At 41.0% G+C, this 20,782-nt stretch overlaps 1 protein-coding gene and 1 long non-coding RNA gene across 2 annotated transcripts; one reads left to right on the top strand and one right to left on the bottom strand.

The window, feature by feature from the left end:
- The first annotated feature begins 2,481 nt into the window (after positions 1-2,481).
- On the top strand, positions 2,482-3,144 carry LOC104967015 (uncharacterized). Its single transcript, XR_800717.1, has 2 exons — positions 2,482-2,641; positions 2,894-3,144. It is a non-coding gene; the product is annotated as an uncharacterized lncRNA (long non-coding RNA).
- A 1,252-nt stretch (positions 3,145-4,396) lies between these two features.
- urb2 (URB2 ribosome biogenesis homolog) lies at positions 4,397-20,255 on the bottom strand. The gene is made up of 11 exons (XM_010796750.1): positions 20,183-20,255; positions 19,267-19,422; positions 18,192-18,368; positions 16,827-17,989; positions 16,361-16,499; positions 13,774-16,237; positions 12,667-12,827; positions 12,329-12,439; positions 9,748-9,990; positions 7,337-7,438; positions 4,397-4,576 (listed from the first exon to the last, which is right to left on the bottom strand). The coding sequence occupies exons 2-11, from the start codon at positions 19,390-19,392 to the stop codon at positions 4,397-4,399; spliced, it is 4,866 nt and encodes a 1,621-aa protein (XP_010795052.1). The 5' UTR covers positions 19,393-19,422; positions 20,183-20,255.
- Between the last annotated feature and the right edge of the window lie 527 nt (positions 20,256-20,782).

Genomic DNA, 20,782 nt, shown 5'->3' with positions numbered 1-20,782 from the left:
ATATTAACTGTCCATATGTATATTTTTACTGTTAAAATTATTTTCTATTTTCTTTATTTTATACTCAAGTACAATGCTTTGTTTACATGTTGTTACAAAAGAAATTCCCAAATTGGGATCAATATAGTAAAGGTAATTTTATCTTAACTAACAACTAACTTGTTTTTTACAATATGTATGCAAGTATTTATCTATGTGTCTTTTTGAATACATTTATTTACAATCTAGACAAGAATAAAGCCCTGTTTACCTGGACTGATTAAACAGGGTGTGGAAAAGCAGGGAACCTAGCACAATTTGAATAAACAAGATACCTTTTTAAAATACTGTATATCTTTTATATATACAGCCAGTGTTTATAATGAATTCATGAAGCTGTCATGAACGTATGGTTTCTCTTGTGATTTGGCACACACAGTGACAGCACATCTCATGACTGACATGAATCAGATGACTGAGCTCCGGTTTGTTTACGGGGAAGTATCGTGTTGGAGGAATAACCAAACTATGATTATTGAAAATTGTGAGATTTAACTGCAAAACACCTAACAAAACAATAGCTAGGCCTTGACAACATTTATTCATTTAACCAAATAATATTTTAATATATAAAATGCCTTTGGAGTGGGCTAAATCTACAGAATATAAAACCTTAAACACAAACTTCAACTTACATTTTGAAATTTGTGATCTTCGTCCTGTGAAATGATATCTTCCTTTTAGAAATATTTAGCTAAATCTGTGTGTGTGTGTGTGTGTGTGTGTGTGTGTGTGTGTGTGTGTGTGTGTGTGTGTGTGTGTGTGTGTGTGTGTGTGTGTGAACAGGAAAATAAGTGTGTGAGAGTGTGTGATGGGAGGGGTGTAGAGAAGAAGCTGGCTAAAGTGTGTGTTCCCGGTGCCTTTATGACATACTCAGAGCCTCTACACAGAACACTCCACAATGGGTGGTGAGTAGTCATCCTTAAAATAAAAATGTACAATTTATTATCCTGATTGAAATTCTGAAAAGATTTAAAGAAATTACTGATTTATCATTCCTTTCAAAACTGTAGAATAGTTATAACATAGTTATATTGTTTCATGCTAGTTACAGGATATGTTAACAACACTGTAACAAACTAATGTTTAAACATTAATATCGTCTTTGCCAATGTTGAAATGTAACTAAATACATTTACTCAAATACTGTACTTCAGTGAAAAATGTAGGTATGTGTTCTTTACTTGAGTATTTTAGTGTTTACAGCTTTGTACCACTCATTAGTTACATTGAAATCAAATTAATTCATACATTATACTTTATTTGTATAGATAAAGCTGCCAATATGAAGTCATGAAAAAAAGCTTCACCCATAGTGGCTGTATTATTAAATGCATAAATAGTAATAATCCAATAAAATAATACTACTCTGCATAATGAGTACTTTAACTTCTGGTAATGTATATGTTAATGATGCTACTTTAGTTCATTTACTTAAGTAGGAATTTAAATACAGGACTTTCCCATCTATCAGTGTAGTTGTACACTGTGGTATTTCTCAAAGTACTTCTTCCACCGCTGGCTTTGTGCTCTGCTGTCTCACAGTGACTTTGTGTGTTCAGCCTACTGCATGCAGCCTGTCAGATCTGTTCAATAATACATTCATGTTATCGTGTTTATGTTAAAGGTGTAATGTGTAAGACATTTCATTTGAAAACACTTTCTAACAAGTTGATCAAAAGAAGCCCAATAACTTAATTGCATAACAAACCAGAAATATACCCTTTATATTTCTGTTTTAAGGAATGAGCTGCTAACACTTTTTGAAGCAAAATAAATGAAACCCTATGGAGAGCTGTGATAGGCTGTTTTCTTTATTAATGCATATTCAAGTATCAAGCATGATTTACCCACATTTGATTGATTTTGCTCACTTAACTTATGAGGCAATATACCTCACCTCTACTGAGTGGCCCAGCCCTTCCTATGTCTCTGTATGTTGCCCTCAGTGAAAACGTTTGGAAACCAGTGGGTTATAGACATGCAGGGTTCGAGTTATGTGGGAGCCAACGGGAGCTGAGGAGGGGTCTGAGCTTCCACGGACGCAGTGAAATCATACCTCTGTGGGGGTCGCTAATACATTACCAGGAACCATTATTTTAATGGGNCCTCGCTATGCTGCTGCTGCTGCTGTGTTCACTGCTATTGCTACGTTCATGTTCCTGCTGCTGTTGGTGGTGGGGCAGGCGAGCAGCAGCAACATGAAACACAGCAGCAGGAACATGAACGTAGCAATAGCAGTGAACACAGCAGCAGCAGCAGCATAGCGAGGCAGAGGCAGGAAGACCTGGCAGCTTCAATAGAGCGGCATGTTTAGGAGAATGTGTTTGGTTGGTTGTAAGAGGGACGAGGTGCGTCACGTGTTCGAGGTGCTCGAGTTGACTGCCTGAACTAGCTCGCAGGCTTCGCCCCATTTCTTATCATAAATCAAGCGATATAAGGACGCTTCAAACTGTAACTCAATGTGCAGTTATTGTACTGATTGGTTCCTTTGCTAAAGTGAGCAAACCTTACCTATTTTGTGATTGTCTAACATTCTCTTTCTCGGTTTTCTCTTCTCAGGCAGTAGAAGAAATGGAAAGGATAAAAGGTAATGTGAAACGTAAGTATCCTAATGTAATGATTAGGGCCGATTGGTTAGCTATCTTGTTATTCTGTGATGCCACGACAGACACAGGAAATGAGGGTTGGCCTTTTGTGCGCATGACACAAAAAATAAAGAAAAATCAATCAATCAATCACAACTCTGCGTGATAACAAAACTGTCATCAGCTAAAATGAGAACTTTTAACTTTTTTAAGTTTCATCATTATCTCGCTGTTCATTAACGTGTGATTATGTGACTCTGTTGCAGATCCGGGCGCTGTAGCTGCAGGTGGAGCCGGTGCTGCAGGTGGAGCTCCAGTTGTTCCAGGAAACTCTCGCCCTCTTCCCCCCGATGTCCCAGTGCCAGGACACTCTTAGCAGGCTCTGTGTGCTGCCAGTGAGCGTGTATGTGTGTGAGTGTGTGAGTGTGTGTTCGCCTTGTTATTATTCCCCATTTTCGTTCAAATGTTCCTTTTGTCTTTTTTTTTTTTTACACCACTTGACGGAAATATGTCTAAATAATAAGCGCACATAAGAGGATCTGATTTCTAGGCTTCAGATTTGGTGCCACTGTCCACTCTGCCTGCTGTAGCTGCATACATCTGAAGTGTGGAGCTGGTCCAGATTTCCCTGGGGACAATCCACCCTCTTGTTTTTGTCATTTTAATCACAGCATGAGTCTGTTCTCCATGGGAAGTGCTTTGGGCTGAAAGGGGGCGGGGTGCTTGAGCCGAAAGTGAATGTTTTGTTTTGTGCACACTGTAATTCATTGTCACTGATTCTGTCTCTTGGAGGAAATATTTGGGAAATGATTTATTTATCCCATAAAAGAGAGCAGATTGATGCTTAAAAAATGAATGTCAAAAACGTAACTTCAAAGTTTATGTAGCGCTGCTGCCGAAAGAGTTTATACTCTTTTTTTTTCATTTTTGGAATCGGGAAATATCGTTATTTCTTTAAATACTTTCCTTAATTTCCATATTTGTTTTCTGCTTCAAAATGTGATCATGGATAGGAACTTTGGTTTAAACCGTAGGCTCTCAGTTAGTCGGATCACTGTTGATTTTCTTATTTACCTTTTATTTTTTTATATAAGCCGTAAGAGGACTCCAGACTGCTACAATTACCCACAATCCTCCTGTGAAAATGTTGCACACGAAGCTAAAAAATCCTTCTTAAAGTTTTAATTTTACCATACCATATATCCTACGAACCGGATGATTGAAGTGTCTTTAGTTTACAGATGAAGTTACATATATTTAAATCTTTTAATTGAAGATTATTTTTTGTTGGTGTTAAGAGTTGTATGGATTCTAAAGTGGCTGTCTGTTTACACTGAGTTGTGTCCGTGAATCTTTCTCCTGATAGAATGTTTTAATTTATTCTCTACACTTTCGTTACAGGTTACATTTTGTCCTAATAGATGGGAAATATTAAAGCATACAGAGCTCGTTACAGGGTGAAAACTGAGTTTAGTAAAGGTCAGCGATAGAATAACAACTCAGAGTAATTATGATGAAGCAATTGAGTTATTATGCCTTTTACAGAAAGCTGTTAAATCTGTCCGACGCCATGTGTGAAGGATTCATGAAACTGTAGTACAAGGTTTGAATGTGGACAATAAAATGAATGAGGTTGCACGTTTTGAGTTTGTGTCTCTTTACTTCAATGAAAATACAATTATATCCAGAATGTAAAAACATTTGTATGCTGATAAAACATGATAAAAGACTTCCTAGGTTTGTGTAGGACTTCAGTGATGTGCAGAGGTTTAGTTTTGTCCGTATGAGGCTTTGAAGCGCTCGGCGATGTATCCTCCTCCCGTCACTGGAGGGTATTTGTTGGATCCGTCGCAGCAGCAGATCAGCGCCTCGTCGTCCGGCTGCACGAAGAAAGCCAGAGACTGTCGGGTGCTGAGGTCTCCAGGGGGGGGCAGCAACACTCTGTGCAGCTGAGGGGGAGGAGACAACACCAATTATAGGTTTTATTATTTTATAAATAAAATATATACATATATGTATTTAGGTGTCTGAACTCAAGCATTTATTTGTTCTTGTGGCATTGTTTTTTGTAGAGCTTTATTTTTTTTTGTTTCAAACGATAATACAGTACAATATATCTTTCAGTCACATTTTCAGTTTTTCCAGTTGTATCAATACAATCCTGAATAGGTTTCAAGTATTAACCCTCCTATCGTCTTCGTTTCCCCCCCCCTTACTTTGGTGTTCGCGGTCAAATTTGACCGGTCCTGTTTTAACTGCTATTACAGAAACACAAAGACCATTAATCATCACCACATTTCATTTAACACCCTTTCAAACTGTAAATAATGTATCAGACTACTGGTATCCATGAAGAACTGCAGTAAATATACAAAGAACAGACACTGAACATGTATTGCGTGTGCCAGGTGTGATCCATGTGGGGTGATGGGCACATAAGAGCGGGAAATGTGTCAAATTGTTAGTGTGTGTGTGTGTGTGTGTGTGTGTGTGTGTGTGTGTGTGTGTGTGTGTGTGTGTGTGTGTGTATGTGTTTTATCTGATCCGGATGATTACTAATTCCTTTTCTTTATGGCGGTCATTTTTGACCGGGAACACCATGGGTGTTACAAAGTTGACTAAATCATCCAAAATTCAATGAAAGTGGTGATCAGCTATTGTATATGTTCAAATGTCTACTGTGAAGGATTTCATAAAGCCTTANATATCCCGGTGTAAATTATGTAATATTCGTTTCTGTCTTTATTATGAAAGGATCGAGAAAGGCAATGCCTAGACCATAAACAGTACTGTGGTTTGTGAACCGTCAAAACTAAAGGGAAGGTGGAGTTGCTAGTCATCGGAGGTCTTTTCTGTTTCAACTATGTGAAAAATATATTAGGCGTAACATTCGACGTCTGGTAGACAACGTATTTAGAGGTGGAGGGTTACGTACTTACTAACCACTGGGTCGGTTAGTCACACGAGAAAATGGTTCATCCTCTCTCAAAAGACAACAAACTAAGGACACGACGAGATTGGTTGTAACGCTTTAAGTTAACAATTCTTTACTGTTTTGTAAAGTAGGAATTACACAAAAATTTTGTCAACATAATCGTTGGTAACAAATTGCCATCTAGTTAAATTCGAGTTTTCCATGTCATCTTCACACGGTTAAAGGGTGAAGAGTCGTTATTCAGGTTTGTATAACGCGTCACATATGAAACCCTACTAGAGTCTCCTGAAAAAAAATAGAGGGTACATTTGAGGGAATAATATTAAATTTGAACTAAGAAACAACAAAAAGAATTCAAGGTCTGCACTGCACATAGAGGTCACGAGGTCTAATTATCTCTCCTCCTACAATGAGAGTGTAACGACGATGTCGGCTCTCCGAAGTGGTGTGACAGCCAGGAGTACCACCGAGTTCATGCAGTGTCTCGACGTCTTCCATGGTGTGTGTGTGTTGTGTGTGTTTGTGTGTGTGTGCGCGACGCGCGTGCGTGCGTGCCGTTTGCGTTGCGTGGCGTGCTGCGTGCGTGCCGTGCGTGCGTGCGTGCGTTGCGTGCTCGTATGATTGTGTGTGGTATGAGTCTTCAGTATCATAGTATGTCTCAGTTGTGCTAAGGAGTTATGGTTTTGGTCGCAAGTAGGGTGAGGGGTTTCCCTTTCCTGTAGTGTGTTACATAGGTTTTAATGCATGTAAATGGTCTGAAAAGGCTAAAATCCCCAAATTCCATACAGAGGGAGTTTCTCTCCCACACACTCCCCGCCTGGAACACATCCATTGGACTCTTTTGTTTACTTATGTTACATTAAAGCATGTCACAATAGAGGCACAAAATACAAATATGAACCTGAAAATGAGCAGATTATGTCGTCTTTAACAATTATTTTTGCATGTGTGGAACATCAGGGTTTCAGGACTGTTATAAACTTCTCTTATTACTCTCTCTAACGGTACGTCTACACAGCAGCTTTAAAAAAATCTTCCAACGCTTCTCTGCCCATTGACTTTGAATAGGGGTGATGTCACTTTGCCTCGCTTTTCGCCGAACTGCATTGTGGGGAAGCAAAGCGAAAATTTCCAGGATTTTCAGGATTTTCAGGATTCAAAAGTTGAGCAATGTTCAACTTTTGAAGCTGAGCTGGAAGCGTCAGCCAATCAAATCCCGTTTATGCAAATCTGACAGTACAAGCGCTAGCCATAGTAGCCAATCAAACCGCGTGCAAGCTGGGAGAGCCAGACCGCAGTTCATTTCCTCATATTCCAAACGAGAAATTACGGTAGCAAATCACTCGGTTCTTTACGACCAGAACTATTTACCAGGATACAAACTGGAGGAACCAGGCATGGAGGGAGGTGGCAGAGACAGTGGGTGAAACTGGTAGGTTTTCGCCTGTTTGCGGAGTTTATATCCAGTTTACTTCGTTTTAACATTGCTATTGCTTTGTATGTCGGGGCGGGAGATTTATGTGATTGGTTGTTGGTCGCGTTGCTCGCAAAAAATCCCCAAGCTTTCAGGCACGCCCAGCTCCAAGATTTTCAAGATTTTTTTAAAGCTGCTGTGTGGACGGGCCGTAAGAGAAAACTCAACTCCTATACTTTTCAAAGTAGGTAAATGAAACAGGTATTTGCACAGAAAGTGGAGTCCTTTTTCCCAAAGCCAGTATTTACCTCCACATTATGTATGGTAATATAACAAGTCCTTTGGTTAGAGTGGTTGCACGTTACCTGTGTCACTGTCCCCTCGCTGCCGTCCCTCCTGCATGATGGATGCCACCAGACGATAGAAGATATTCAAGAAGGACGGAGCGGCGTTCAGCATCACCTGGACACACGAGACATTCACAGTCATAAAACGTCATTTGTTTTGCAGCAGAATTGTGTAGACTTAACCTATATTATAGGTGTGGACACTCAAAGTGTTGTTTAAATCTGCTATGCTGGTTTTTCCACAGCCACAAAGAGTGGAGGACAAGCAAACCACCGAAGCACTTTGGTTGCTGAATGTTTACAGTGCATGCCATATCATCTTGGTTCAGTTTCAGGACCTGTGATTCATGACGTATCCCTCTACTCCCTCCCCCCAAATAATCTAACCATTGTTTATGTTGGGAAAACCTCCATTTTCAATGATGCGGTGGGATGGTACATATATTCTTGATGTTTATCCAACTGACTTAACAGTTTATGACACAGACTTGAACTTGAATCCATATTTTAAATACTGTAGCTCCCGAGTGCTTGACACACTTTCAAAATTCTAGTGGAGTTTGGTTGTTCAACATGAACACCAAATATGTAGGCCAGATGACACGGAAATATGTAAACAATTATCCACAAACAATGAAGAACATTTTTTCACTTCATGTATTAGAAAAAGCCCCCCAACAAAGAAGAATAGATCAAACACAAGTGATATTGCCAGTTTGATAAAATCTTTCTTTTTTGTGTACATTCTAAGAAGATTTATGGGAAGATTAAAAAGGGGGAAATTAGGATGTTAGAAGTTTACCAGAGAAACATCTTCTTTACTTTGAGAAAACTGTCCTGCAATATCTGTCCATCACATCGTTTTCACTAATTAAGTCGTAACAGAGCAGCTATAAAGCTACACTCCAAAAATTACTGAAGTAAAATGGATTTCCATTAAAGCTACGTTTGCATTTCCCGTCCACACCTCTCTCTTTGTTCCCTTTTCACGGCCTGAAGTGGACCGAGGAGGGATGAAAAGAGAGAATATAAACGAGGAGCAGATGATGTCAGCAGCTCTAATTGGGGCTTAGTAATGGTTTCCATCAACTTATACCTGCTCCATGCCAACCACCACTGCATGCCAGCTCCCCTACCTCCCCCCTTCCTCCCCTATCACACCTCCTTTCTCCAGCTCGCTCCCTTCTTTTATACTTTTTCCTGAAACTTCCCTCGTGCATCGCATTCAAATCGCAAGTCCTTTGTTCTCTGTCTGTCATTCTTATTTCATTTCTACCCTGTTGTTTTGTTCTTGCCTCCACTCGTCTCTCAGTTTTATTCCCCCCCACTTTACCTCCCTCCTACCCCTCCTTCCCCGCTGTATTTTACCCTAACATCTGATATCAGTTAGCTGGTTCTTTCCTTGTTTTATTCAAAGCAGCTGCACCATGTCACTTTTTCTCAACAAAAAAAATAGTCAACATTTCAGGAAGTGTACAACAAAGAAATTATCACATTAACACCACCACAACAAAAATGCAAACAGTTTCCGTGGGCTGAAATGTGGACTATCATTTGAATGTTTTATATTTGCAGTAAAAATTTCTCTCTCTTGGGAAAATGTATTTTTTGTATTCTTAGGGTGCATTGCAAGCAGTTCCAGTAAAAACTGGGAATTGGGATGTTTGTGGTTTGGTGCGGCTGCAGCATGACTCTGGTAGCTGCAATATCCTTTCTTTAAAAAGACACATTCCTCTGGGGCATCCTGGGTTGCAGGGTTTAAAACACACACACCGCATATTCTTTAAATAAGGTATTCTTTAATACCTTATACCAGCAGCCTTGAGCTGTAATGACCTTATCACATAAAGGTTAGGTTTGGTTTCTGTAAAGGCCACAATAGGGTAAGTGCCTGATAAATAATGTTTTATTTTTAACATCACAAAGAGCAGAGGAAAGTCTTATCCTGCATGTTCTGTGATTGATTGAGCCAACCTTCAATGATACAAATGGAAAGGGGTAGGATATAACACTAGGACCACCTAGAAAAACCATCAAGTTAAATCAACACATTTGTAAAACCGTTTCAAGAAACACTCAACAATATAACCTTCTAGCTGGTAGGATTGATTTATTTAACCAGCGATTCAGTTTATATGAACCATAATTCAAATCTTCTGGAAAAATCTAATACACTTATTGGCATATTTTATGTTTTTGTCTCACTCACACATTTCTGCTGCACTTGTTGGTGGCTGTGTGTAAGGTTAGACCACATGCATTAATAACTGTATTTTTAATATTATCACATCTTGTTGCAGAGGCAAAGTCAAACCCTAGATTCCAATGTAATCCCCTATTAAATCTACGCCTATAAACCTTTGACAGTGTTTCCATACAATCATCTTAAAGTTAGCTTCCTCCTTCCATGAACCCTCTTCTTACCTGTGGATGACGCTGGATGATGGCAAACAACGCCTCATGAACGACCAGAAACACCGAGTGGTAGACGGGCGGGGTCAGGTGGTCGAGGGGCACCGACTGCAGCGCCCCGAGGATGAGGAGGACATGATGAGGGTTGGTGAGGAGCCCCTCGCCCTGACGCAGCAGTGATGTCATGGACGTCACCGTGGGAACCGTGAAAGGAACGGTCAGAGAGACGTCCTGCGTGGAGGATTTTACCAAAAACTGTAACAACAGGGATAAGCACACAGAAGAAGAGTTAGAGGAAGAATATGCAAGCAGGTAGGTGCAAACAGGTCATGAATACTTTTATGTGAAGATTAACCTGTTCAATAAAATTGCAGTTCATGATATAATTGATATAGTCCTCAAAATATGGTAAGGGATGATTAAAATGGCATTTTAAAAACAGCAACACAGCGTGAATCATGACACTTTCAGTTTTATTTTAAATCAGGGTCTCTTTTGACATATCTGCCATGATAGTAAACTAGAAAGAATTGTCAAGTCTCGAGTGCATATTAGTGGAAATGTACCATCCAGTTATTGAAGTTCTATATCAACCCATCCCTAGTTGCAAATGAACAAAGGCTCATACATTTCAGGGACAAGTTTTAAATGACCTTTTACGGCTCTCTAAAAGTATTTGTTAGAGAATTCAATATGAAAATCAAGATCCTGGCAACAGCTGCAGGCCTTTTCGACAGCAGGAAATCTTGCTTCATCATAGCAGGAAGAGCACAGGTGTTATTAATAACAAACAATGGCTCTGTTCATTTTAGGGAGCTTAAACCGAAGCAGCTCAAATTCAGCCATCATTTATTTGATTATCTCCACCTGTGCCGTTTCTGCTGTGACAAGTCAACATGTCCTCCGTGAAAAATGCCTATTATGTTACCATAAAACCTATTTCGGATGTTACTCTTTTTTGCCAAATTGCATGCTGTTCAAGATCTGTGTGTTGCTCCCCAAAAAATAGGACTTTTTATATCTATTAATAATAGTAATAATAATAATAATAATGCATTACATTTTTTATTAGAGCGCTTTTTTTTACAGGTGCTCAAAGCGCTTTACTATTACACATATGTATGTAAGATGTAAGAGTCATTACTGTGGACATTACCCACAGGAGCAAATGCGGGCAAAGTGTCTTGCCCAAGGACACAACGGCCTGACGCAGTGGCGGCCAAGGTGGGATAACTGGAGTTCACCAACGCCCCTTGATCTGATAACCAACGCTCTAACCACTGCGCCAAAACCGCCCCTATTCTACTGCTATTAAATATCTAATAGATCAGACAGATGACACAGCAGCATGGTTAGCATACTAAGAAAGTGCTGTGTGTGTAACTGTGTGTGTACAGTATGTTTTAAGCAGATTGTTGTGTTGTCTGTCTGCTCCTCCCAGCAGCTCTGATGGAAACCACATTGACCTAAAAGAGCCTTAGAGGAAAATACAGATAACAGGCTCTCTGACGGAAACCAGCAGACTGTGATTGTCATTTTGGCTGCTGAGTCACTCACGACGTCTGTCACATGTGCTTCCAGTCCCTACAATGATTACTGATGTAAGGTCGAAGGAAAACATACTGCAAAATGCTCTGTGTCACTGTGCCCTGCTTGTGTTTCTGTATCTGGGCATGTTACACTGAGAGTTCCTTCTTTATGATTTTCCTCTACGAATGTTAGAAATGTATACCTCTATCCAGCATGTGCACTATGATATCAATTCAACCCATTTTCTCTGATTCACAAACATGTACTTATATACCGTTAACATAATGTTAAGGCCTCATGTCAGGCTTTCAGAAAACTGCAATCCTCAAGTACAATTGTCTTTTCATCCTGAAATACTGTTCACCACTCCTGAAGGTCATTTTCAACGACATTTAACAAAATGTTAATTATTCAGTACAAGGTCTGACATTTAGTTCAGACATTTAATGACTTTAGACTCAACCGAATGGCCAAAAACATACATTTCAACTTGGACATTAAAACCAATGACATATGACTAAACTTGGACCTGAGCCCTTTGACTTTACAAATACTTGATCCAGTCCACTAAGCCAAAAGATTAGAACTTGTGTTTTTAAGAAACCTAATTAAATGCTTAGAAAGTGCAGCATAACTTTTTATATAACTAGGCTTAGTCGCATTTTTAACACACTTTTTCTTTAACAAACAAAAACACATTTGAATATGCATTGATAATTTAATTATACTTTTACTCTGTTGTTATAATTGCAAATCAAAGTTTGGTACTTGAGACTTGATTTGAAAATTACTTGTGTAACTTGCAAAGCAATTACTTGGTCTCTCCCCTGCTGATACGACGAGCGTAATGCCAATTAAAAAATAAATGGATTAGCCCAAAACAACTCCTGATACTAACAACTAAATACACAAACTGTGTTTTCTTTCTATGAGTAACAAACAGGCCCACTGAGACAAATTATTTGATGTGTTTGCAGCATGGGACTGTGTGTGTGTGTGTGTGTGTGTGTGTGTGTGTGTGTGTGTGTGTGTGTGTGTGTGTGTGTGTGTGTGTGTTTCTCACCACCATGGCAGATATAATCTGTGGTGCAATGAGCCACAGAGCTTTAGAGCAGGGCTCAGGTAACTGACAGCAGGAAAGCAGCTTAATGATGATCACTGCAGATAGCACCTCCTGGAGAACAGAGACAGAGGGAGAAATCTGATCATTTGATTGTCATTCAATGCGACAGCCTATATGATTCATTGTGGGGAAAAAACAAAGCAGAATCTCCCTCCCATCAATTAAGAGAGCTGTTCATATGACACATTGTAAAAACTGCACATAAAAAATAAATAGACTCTATTCAAACAGTTAAAGGGATATCTAAATGTATGAAAGTGATCAGGGTTGACCCTCACCCTGTAGTTTCCTGCCCTCAGTTTGCCTGTGTCCAGCCCCTCTTTGATCAGCAGCAGCAGCAGGTTAAACCGACCCGTTGTGCTTTTCTCCAGCAGGTGGCGCAGCAGCTCCTGCACAGCCGGCTCCAGCTCACACACATCACTCGCAGAGAGCCAAGAAGCTGAATAGCAGAAGTGTCACAATCAGGATATTGATGCGTTACTGAAAAACAAAACTTAAATAAGTGTTATATAAAGTTTTGATTGACACTGTCAGAGTTAATTTACCAATGAGTGAAATGAGCAGTGATGGTGCACTAAAAACGGCAATATAAGTGTTTCTAATGTTTACCGTCTATATCAGCGGTTCCCAACCTGTGTGCCGCGGCCCCCTAGTGGTCCGCAAATGCATTGCAAGTGGGCCGCCAAATAATTTGCAAAACATGATTTGTGTGGAAACATTTCATTATTAAGATTTGTTTTTATTTTAACCTCTTTTCCTTTTTCTTTCTTGATCCTCCTTAGCAACGGTTATTACAGTCCTTGAAAGCGGTCTGTACTACTGGATTAACAACGTGTCACATGTTCTGAATTGACCAATCAGAATCGAGTATTCAAATAAACCGTGTAATACAAATGTCTGTTTATTACTGATAGCCAGCTCCTTTTCTAATTAAAATCAAAAGTGCTCCGAGAACTTTATTTAGCCTCCGTATTGTTTATGGTTGAATGAGGGCCACGAAAAGTTTTTTGATTCTAAAGTGGGCCCTAAGTTCAAAAAAGGTTGGGAACCGCTGGTCTATATAATTAAGCATTTTGATTAATGATGCCACATTTTTAGATATATTGCTTTTTATAACAATGACTTTCCTTTTCCTGCTTTTTTTAATTTTATATTATGTCTCCTAGAAACTACAAATGTATCAAAATGGACATCTGGAACATGAGGTTATATAAATGTAATTTATGGCGCTGTTAAATTGCTGCTTTTTTAAGACATGATACATAGAATTATCTAAATTAAATCAGTTGTAAACTTGTGTCAATATGTACAATATGCAGAGGAGGATAATGAAAGACAAACACTGGCTGATTGCACATGTGAAGGATATTGTTTGCTTCACGTACCTGTCAGCAGTCTGTGCACATTCTGCAGTATCTGCATGTACAGCTCGTCCAACTCCTTCCCTTCCTTCTCCTCCTCCTCCCTCTCTCCTCTGGTCTTCTCCACTGCTTTGTAGAAAGTGGACAGGAAATGGAGAGAAGAAACAAGGAAGTCCAACGGCCTGTGGGCACAACTGATTTCTTTGAGGATCTGCTGGCAGCAGCCCCGATAGAGAGCCATGTGTCTCATTTGTTTCTGCTTGTTCTCGTCCTCCACTGACAGTGAGGACAGCTCGCAGTGCAGCATGACCGTCACGACTTCTACTACAAAGGCCTGGCCGAGGACGCTGCCCGGTTGGATGGGTGACTCGCTGACAGTTTGGGGTTTAAGGATGGACTCAACAGCCGGTCCTAATGAAGCGGTCGTTCTTGTGAGCATCTGAGTCAGAGTTTGATCCATTTGTTTACTCTTCCCCAAGTTAGAGGTCATTGCCTGGGAGAAGGAGGTCAGCGATGCCAGCAGGAGATGAACAGACAAAATGGGCGCTCCTGGTTTACCTGACACAGCTGTTGAACTGGGGGCCACTATTTTCATGTTTGACATCTCCTCAGTGGTAAGATATGAGACAAACTGGTCCAGGTTGAGTCGAACGCTGCTGTTTCTGATTATAATCAACTGGACTAAGGCCCTGATGAAGCCCTGCGCTTCTTTGATTAAATCCAACCAATCGGAGCTGCTTGTGACTCCGAATGCTCCATTGTTGCTGCGCCAGAGGAGAGAGGAAACAGAGGCCTGCAGCAGGGTCCCACCGTGGATGAGCTTCAAAACACTTTGGAAGTTTCTACCCTCCAGGAAACAGGTGAGAATCCTGAGCAGCTTCACCAGGAAGAGAGCTTCACCTCCAGATTCAGGAGGCTCCACGGCTTTCTGATTGGAGGTGGAGGTGAGCATGAAGAAGAGCAGGAGAAAAACAGAGGAGATATCCTCAGAGTTCATCCCGTCTGGGTTTAGACTGGTTAAGATTTGGAGTAAGTCTACCAGCTCCTTGCTTTGTGTGTCAGTCAGCAAAACAGACACCTCTCCAGCCTTTGAGGATGCCAATATATCCTCAACTATAGTCTCTTTATTCACAAGTGTGGACAGAGGCAGTCTCTCACAAGCTCCAGTTCCTTTCTCCTGAATCTTCAACAGTGTAGGACAAACCTTGGGTATATGAGCTGCCTTGAGAACACTAACAATCCTGTCTGAAAGGGAACAAACGGTAGCAGAGAACAGGGAAGGCAACTCGGCAAGAATGGGGCTTTGGACAAGTTGTGATGATACAAGAGACACGCTGAGAGAGCCGGGGGGACAGCCTTTTCCTCCGTTGGTTTGTCTGCTGAGGAGTGAACCAACAAGCATATCAGCCACACAGCCCACATCTTCTCCGGTCAGGTAAGGAGCAATCAGAGGCAAGTTGGATGTGATGAGATACCAGTGAGCTGCGAGGTAAGAGCTGGAGGTCACACTCGCTATCTGCCCATCCCATACCTGCTCTCCATCCAGACTCAACTCTAATTCTGATTTAGCTAAAATAAACTGTGCCGCGCTGATTAGAAGAGCTGCTGTGTTGGGTTCAGAGAGTAAGGGGGTATCTAAGAGAACTTTTTTCATCTGTTGCAAAGTGAGGAGTTTGAGCAGCAGGCGGCTCAAGGGGCTGCAGGACGGCTGCAGATGTGACGGAACAATCTCACTAGAGAGGAGGCTTTCTATCTGTGTTAGGACTGGAGCACGGTCTTCAGTCTCGCTTGCAGCGGCTGTCAGCGCTGTGTATTTGCTGCAGTGGATATCAAACAGCGTGCCGACCTCCACCAAGGTGTATCGGAGAAGCAGAGTGGCATCAAGGGTCTTTTGTTCCCACATGTTATACTCCGACATCTGCTCCGACTTTTTCTGCTCCAAATGATTTTTGCGTTTCCGTGGGGTACTTTGAACTGAACTTGTTTTTACAGCTTTTTTTTCTGTTGACAAGAGATTCAGTAGCTCCTTGACAACCTGTTGCATCTCCACAATCAAAGCCTGACTCTGCCTGACTATGGGAAGAGGAGAGGCATTGTCTAGAGTCTTCAGACTAAACAAAACAACATGTAGCAGCTGACTGAGGGAGAACAGCTTCTTTGATGCATCTTTTCTACTCTGATCTTTTTTCGCTCCATTGTCATCTACTTCACCATCAATCTCCATCTTCTCTGCCTCTCTTTCCTCCTGCACCATGTCAGGTAGTATATGTGTCCTGATGCTCTCCAACACTAATGAGCAGATCTCCAGCCCCTGGGAAGAAGGAGTGTCCAGCAGACAAGTCCTGAGCGAGGCGGAGGCGCCCTCAGAGAGCAGAGGAGGTCGGAGGTTGTCTGATGCTGGCTGACAGATCACAGTCAAGAGCTCGGAGAAGAAGCGAGGCAGCTGACGGAGCTTAGTGTACGTCTGGAGGAGACTGCACACCAGGAGCTGTTGGGAAACAAACATTTGGTCTCAGTCAAAACTAATGTCTCACACATTTGTAATCCTGCATTCGCAAGTTGAGTTTTCTTTTCTGAAATACACAGGTCCTTTAGGATTAAATGTAAAAACCTGTCTGGCCCGTTGCACTCGTGCTTCCATGCATTCAGAGTCAACCCAGGCTGAAGATAACAGCTGGTCCAGGTCTGGTTCAATAATCAGATGGTTGAGACTCAACAGCGCTTTTAAACAGCGGTACCATGCCGGGATGCTGAAGGATAAAAGGAAAAGATAACAACAATTTAACAAAGAAAAAGGTCACACTTCAAAGGTTTACACTTTTTATTTTACACTCAAAGCTTTTTTATGACTTTTTGAATAAAGCTTGGCTTAATGTCGTAAATAAATGAGGTTTTTTAAATATAAGTGATGGTGCGGTTAAATTGCTGTTTTTTTAAAGGCTCCAGCCAATACAGGAGTGTGCCTTGATTTGCTTGCCGGCCAAAAGGAGAGCAAACTGTTGTTCAAATAGCTACAGACTTTCTCCAGAATCACAGACTCCACCTTTAACTGAATACATCAAGGAGTTTTGGTTTACCTTGGCTGGGCGTGGTTGAAGAGCATTTGTCCCAGAGCTCCGTAAAACTTGAGTTGGACCTCTGCATGTCTGATCCGGTCTGCTGCTACATTGTAAATATCAGCTGACAGAGTCTGGTTCAGCAGGGACTCCACCGCCAGCAGAGCCAGGCTCCAGCTCTCTGGGGGACCGGGGGAGGATGGGGGAGACTTCTGCCCCGGGGTAACAGGAACTGGCTGGTCTGCTTTGGCAGGGGAGTTTTCATCGAGATGCATATCCAAGGTTGGGACCAATCTGGTGAGGAAATAAAAACACAGCATCCTGTGTGTTTCATCACTTTCTCCTCTCCCTTTTCCGTAGCTTTCCACAAAGAACTTAAACAGCAGAGACATTGTGTTGGACTTCACAGTGTAGTGGAGGGCCGGCTCACAGTATCCTGGAGCACTCAGTTTGGAGAGTATTGCACTGACTGGCTTTAAGGGGCCTTTTGCGCCTCCAGGACCGCGTTTCCCAGACTCTTCTTTAGATGGAAGAAGCTCGTCCTTGTAGGCGGTCAGGTGCTCCGAGGGGAACAGAGCTAACTGGAGAATGGAGTCAATCTTGATGCGGACGTCTCTGGACAGCTGCTGACGGAGGCGCAGGTGTGTGTGAGCAGCAGCAAATTCCCCAGAGGTAAGCAGGTGTCGAAGTAATACTAAAGGTTGGATCAGTTGGTTGGTTACCATGGTAGAGACTCTGTTGGGATTGGCTTGTTGTCGCTGGACAGACAAATAACATGACAGCACTTGAAGCAAGACATCAAACAAATTAGCTGAGCGGACATTTTCCTTTGGCTTGGCAGGGGGTTTATTAGCGTCTAACTCAGGCTCAACTGGAGGATTTTCAGTTATCGGATCAATTTGGGAATGGTCCAAATCGATTTGATGACTCTCAGTCATCACTTCATCCCCACATGTGACAGATTCTGTCACTAAGGGCTCTGTGAGCAATGGCTGTTGAAGCTCACAGCAGGCCAGAGAGCAGAGCTTAGCCAGGAGATCAACTATGAGATCATACTTTGTGGTGAAGACAGACGAGAGCGCAGGGGAAGAGAAGAGGCCCTGACACACACTGAGGATGGTGGACACACACACCGGAGACTTAGAGCCAACACGTGCACATTCCTGGAGACGGTCAAGCAGCAGCTAGAGATAAAAAGAAAAAAGGTTTGTCAGTAAAATCCTCATATTTCAATCTCAACACACCATGTTTGTAGAGTAGGAATGCTCTGCAGCCAAAGCATCTAATCGTATGTGCGAGAAACACACCAGAGTCATTTATTTTTAAGGTGAGGCAAAAAGGGTGTACATGTGTGCTGGTGTTCTTATGAAAGTATCTGCAGCACACCTGTGCCATGTTGAGCCTCAGGCTGACGGTCTTGCCCTGCTTCAGAAGAGAGTGGAGCTTCTTGCTGTGAAGAAGATCGTCAAGGTAACACCACAGTCCTTCAAGAACATCCTCAGAAAACTCCACCTTCTGGTTGTACCGGCCCGTCAGAGCGTGGGTGCACCAGTCCAACAGCACCTACATGTGAAGAGGGCCGAGACAGAGTACATGGTGGACATGTATAAGCTGCTTTCAAATAATTCAAAACAGACAATATGAATTACTCATGTACATCTGAAATGACACAGAGATTATTTATCATAAACTTGTCCAATTAATGAATGGAAATAGAAAATATAGCACTGTACATTACCTTAAGGGTACATTTGGTCGAAAAACATGCACTAAGATTCATGCCAAAGTCTTAAAAGTACCTCCAAAAGCAATCCAAAAGAAAAAAAGACTACAGCACTGCTAAAATTAATACATTTCAAAAAAGGCTTTATTGGAATAAAGGTGTACTGTAGGACACATATAATCTGCAGATAATGTAAATAACATAATTAACAAAACGATTTGCTGCTCTTTAAGTGTAGACCAGGGCTATTCAATTACACATTCAGTTGAGCCAGATTTTATAACTACAAAATTCAGCTGGGCCAGACATTCATTTGTCTCTGTTTACGCTTCAGAGTTGAGAGAGACATGTTTTAGAGTTGCTATCATAGGACCACCGTTACTAGCACCACTAGATGCACTTTCAAAAAACGTGCTGCGTTGTGGTTTGGTGGTTTCTATGCAACGCGGAGTGTTGCGTTCATGGTCTGTACTAGTGTAGGAATTTGGCTACGGGAGGCTGGGCCACTCGGGAGTTGGTTCTGGACCGCATCTGGCCCGCGGGCCGCCAGTTGAATAGGCCTGGTGTAGACAATTGGTACCGGTCTTTGATTATGATTGATTATACTGTACATTATGGGTTTTGTCAGATAATAAACTACAGTAGGCACTTCTCACAGTAAACACAGAACATCTAAAAACAACAGCAACCACTGTCATTCTGTGAAGACACAAACACCTGTAACATAACAGTGGTTACCTGTTCCTTGTTGGGGAGCAGGCACTGAGTGGAGATCCAGGCAAAACGGGCCAGCTTTAGCTTGTCCTCCCATTGAGTATGAGGACTCTTCAGTTTCAGATGGATACCTGAGTAGATGGCCGCCATCTCTGCAGATGGTGCTACTGCTGCACAGGTCTGAAGAGAGGGGAGGGAGAAGACGAGTTTTAGAAGTGTTATTCCTTTGGGGAAATTCACAAGCTACCCAGGATACAAAGTAAATAGTTAATATGAGCCCTACCTTTACAATATGCATAACTAAGTGAAATGTATGCATCAATCATTACAATTCAATAACATAATAAACCTAATTCTGAAATGGGCCATTCTGTATAAGTTCTGCTTTTAATGTATTTATTTGGTATTTATTAAGAAGTATATGTGGGTGTCAATACGTTTGTACTTTTCTTTAAGTAAACATTGCAGCGTTTTTAATTACTTTTATTTAAGTAAAAGGTCGAAGTACTTCCTCCACCACTCTCTAGCAGTGATACACAACTTGGGTGAGAGACAAGAGAAGAGTGTATGACATCTATAATAAAAAGACCATGGAAACCGGTGTTTTAAACATAAAATAAAAAAACACCTTTAACTGATGGCACTTAACTTCAGCCAGGTAAGCATACACAGACACACATTTTCAACAATATATCGTTAAAAGTTAAACGCAAAGGCAAATATGTGTCATTTCATCAGATAGCATAATGAAAACAAGCTTTAACACCGACATGCGTGGTTATAGCTAAGACATCTGACGTTAGCATCTTCCTGCTAAAGTCAAAGTAAACTACTGGAGCTGCTTCTCGTCAACACGCACGCAAACAATCAATGAGCTTTAATTAAACATTGTTTAAGGATAGTTAAATGCATTTGTGGTGACTGAGTTTATCAGACTTACGACTTTTCAACCCGCACGTGTCTCCTGTTTTCAGATGTAGACGAACTTTCAACTTTCACCCTGAAGGCACGAGCAATCGATAGACGATTTAAAGAGGCAGTGTTAAAAAGTAATTATTTAAGAATGAAAAGTAGATTAAATGTGACTCCCTTTTCTTTTTATAATTAATTAAGTGACGTCTTTTATTTCTTTCTTTCTTATTGTTTTCCAGATACAGTACCATTTACTTCACACTGGAAGAAGATGAACTACAGAAAAGTAACCCAAGGCCCGAGAGAGATGTGTAGTTTGATCAACTAAAGCAACTTAGAAAAAGTAATCCAAACAACGAAAAAGACATATAAAAAAGGTTTAAAATAGTAATTTCACTACATAAATGTCAATATATCATTATTAATTCTGTATATTTATATTGTGTATTCAATAGATACACTTTATAAGTATAATTCACTATATATATCTATATATTTTCTGTTTTGTTTATTTTCTACTGTTGATATATTTTTATCTACATGGTGCTGTGACAAAATAAATTCCCAAATTGGGATCAATAACTATAAATATCAATATCTAATCTAATTTATTATATTAGATTAATAT

This window comes from Notothenia coriiceps, unplaced genomic scaffold, assembly GCF_000735185.1.
Source record: "Notothenia coriiceps isolate Sejong01 unplaced genomic scaffold, NC01 NC01_scaffold00037250, whole genome shotgun sequence".
Taxonomy (NCBI): Eukaryota; Metazoa; Chordata; class Actinopteri; order Perciformes; family Nototheniidae; genus Notothenia; species Notothenia coriiceps.
Note: the sequence above shows the minus strand (reverse complement) of the source record. Positions and strands in the feature narration are given on the sequence as shown.